The sequence below is a fragment of the Parasteatoda tepidariorum genome, unplaced genomic scaffold, assembly GCF_043381705.1.
Source record: "Parasteatoda tepidariorum isolate YZ-2023 unplaced genomic scaffold, CAS_Ptep_4.0 HiC_scaffold_8411, whole genome shotgun sequence".
In the NCBI taxonomy this organism is placed as follows: domain Eukaryota; kingdom Metazoa; phylum Arthropoda; class Arachnida; order Araneae; family Theridiidae; genus Parasteatoda; species Parasteatoda tepidariorum.
Genome location: NW_027261931.1, coordinates 1 through 3,030, shown reverse-complemented (window position 1 = coordinate 3,030; position 3,030 = coordinate 1). Strand labels below are relative to the sequence as shown.

Sequence of the window (3,030 nt, the reverse complement as noted above, 5' to 3'; positions counted from 1 at the left end):
TTTAGATCAAAAATCTTCTAAGGGCTGCCAGAATTTCTCCCTAACCTTGAATAAAAAATACTATTATATGAGGTGACAGTTTTAGTTTTACTTAATCAAACAAATCTGTCTCAATTGTGGCATAAAAGAGTACAGACTTACCAGCAATATAAACTAAGAAGTTAAAATAGTATTGTTCTCTAAATACTAAGAGTACCTTGTTGAAAAACCAATGAATAGTTTCAATTATTTTTGTTAGATTTTTATTCATTAGTATTAGTAAATATAGTACTATATAATCCAAATGTTGTACATGATTGAATATTTAACGTGTTCCAATGGAAAAAAAAGAACTTTTCCTAGATGACGACAATTTGACAAATTTTCCATGTCATGTAAAAAAAACAACACGGAAGAGCCTTCATAAAATGAGATAGTCTATTAAAATCTGAATATACATCTAGATATAATGAATTATCAAAATTATCTTTTATAAATTAAATAAAAACAAAATAAGCCCCCAACAACTATTTTCGAAGCTATAATATAAAGTCAATACATAATATCATAAGTGGAACTTACCAACAACAACATCCTTAATCAGGAGGGTGGAAAAAGCCATCTTCCCTCCTCTCCCAGCCCAATTTAATAACGGGGCAACATCTTTTGAGAAGATGCGCCCCATTAAATTCCGTGTGGCTTTCTCGACGTCTTTGCCGCCAATCAAGGCCAAATGACTCATCTGAAATAAAGATTGACAAATATATTTTACAGACTATTATTGTAGTAGAAATATTGTAACAAAAATTAGATTAGTTTTTGAATATTTCAGAAAAAATTAACCATAGTTTGTCTATAGAAAGAGCTGACCTTGTCACAAATTCAAAAGCTAACTACTGATATGGAAATAAAATTTATTATTTTCTTTTAAAGAGGACAGCAAAGAAGATGGATTCTCTTCCTTAATTCCCATTCTCTAGCTGGACAAAGTCAAAACTTGTCTCAAGCAGTAACCTCACACCTCTACACGAAATAATTAAATCTCGTAAATAGTCACTGCAACAGATGGATAGTAAGGAGAGTTCTTTCAATAGACAGACTGACATAGACAAGGCAAAATTTGGAAACGTAAGGCCAACAAAAAAAGTTTGCTACCAAAAATTGGATTAGTTATTGAGCATCTCAGAAAAATCTATGAACATGTTAATTAAATTATCCCTATTTGCAGTCTTTACAATACATTTTAGGAGAAAATTTCAAAAGGACAAAAAATAGTCTCATATCACTCATTCATATCACTCATTCAACTCACTTTATTAGACTCCTGAAAAATANATCTGCTAAGTCAGATATGTGGAGGTCATAAATCTTTCATGCTGCAAGATTTCTGCTCCGACGAGATCAACTAATATTTTTTATAAAAAAATCATTGATTTAAATCAAATAATTTTTTTTCAAGAAATTAAAATTTCAAAAATTTAGAAATGTGTAAAATTAATACTTTTCAATTAGCAAAATTGCATTAGCATTCTGCAAATAAAAATTTGCAACATTGGGATATTTAAAATTATTTTAGACTTTTGAGAATGCAAATTAAGAATTAAGTGAAAATTTAACAAACTTTAAGTTTTCAGTTATATACATCTGCATTTTCATGGCAACCACTATTAAAACGATGTCAAGCTGGAATTATTTACATTNTCAACTAATATTTTTTTTAAAAAAATCATTGATTTAAATCAAATAATTTTTTTTCAAGAAATTAAAATTTTAAAAATTTATAAATGTTTAAAAATTTAGAAATGTGTAAAATTAATACTTTTCAATTAGCAAAATTGCATTAGCATACTGCAAATAAAAATTGGCAACATTGGGATAATTAAAATTATTTTAGACTTTTCAGAATACAAATTAAGAATTAAGTGAAAATTTAACAAACTTTAAGTTTTCAGTTATATACATCTGCATTTTCATGGCAACCACTATTAAAACGATGTCAAGCTGGAATTATTTACATTTAGTTTGCGGCTTCAATATATTCACTTAAAAGGTAGTCTTAGGATTTTTGCAACCTGAATTCCACAAGATAAGACTATAGAAGATGACAAGCCAAGCGAGATAGTACTTATTTTTAACGTTAAAAAATTCATTAATATATCACGTATATCATTAACATATCCATTGTTTTTAACGCTTAACCGTAATAAACACTTTGCAAGTTAATTTTTTCGATAATATGTAAATATATTTATAGTTAATGAATATATAACATTAAATTTCAAAAAATCTTATTGCGTCCCAGAATTATGTGGGCCCTTGATATAACAATATATCCCTCTACAACAATATTCTTATTTGGTCCGCAAAATATTGTTGCAGCGAGGTTTTACTGTACTTCTATAAGGATCTAATATATATATATATATATAATTACTCAAATGGTTCATTAAAATAAATTTCTAATTTCTTTTTTTGAAGAAAAAAAATAAAAAAATTATTTAACCTTTACTTTTAACTGACCCTATAAAAATACATATTAAATGTTACAAAAAATTGCATATTTACTCTTGTAGAAAATGCAAATTCTCTATACAAATTAAACTTACAGTGTAAGGTAAATTATTTACTTACGAGGGAGGATCTGTTCATTTTCTCAAGTCCAAATATTTCTGCCTCAGTTTTTAGGGGCAACTGAGGCGCTCCCTCTGGCAGTGGCTCTCTAGATGGGGCGCCTGTTTGACGTTTAACGTCTGTCAGCATTGCCTCGATGTTTTGTTGGCCAACAAGAATCCGATTTAGCATCGAAAAATGCTCCATTTTAAATGCTGGAATAATAAAATGATTCATATCAAGATAAAAACTAAAAATTATGAAGTATATGTAGCAACTGTGTTCAAGAAAATTTATTGTAATCCTAACTTAAAAACCAATGATAATATCGCGAAATTTTTTAGTCATAATTCACAATTATTCTCGGATCTCAAAAAGGGAACTAACTGTTCCTAATTAGATCCTATAACCCTGAAAAATTTCAAAAGGACATCAATGGAA

At 28.2% G+C, this 3,030-nt stretch overlaps 1 protein-coding gene across 1 annotated transcript; it reads right to left on the bottom strand.

Moving 5' to 3' along the window:
* Positions 1-3,022, bottom strand: LOC122273782 (uncharacterized). Its single transcript, XM_043057786.2, has 3 exons — positions 2,611-3,022; positions 562-721; positions 1-45 (listed from the first exon to the last, which is right to left on the bottom strand). The coding sequence occupies exons 1-3, from the start codon at positions 2,824-2,826 to the stop codon at positions 41-43; spliced, it is 381 nt and encodes a 126-aa protein (XP_042913720.1). The 5' UTR covers positions 2,827-3,022; the 3' UTR covers positions 1-40.
* Positions 3,023-3,030: the final 8 nt, after the last annotated feature.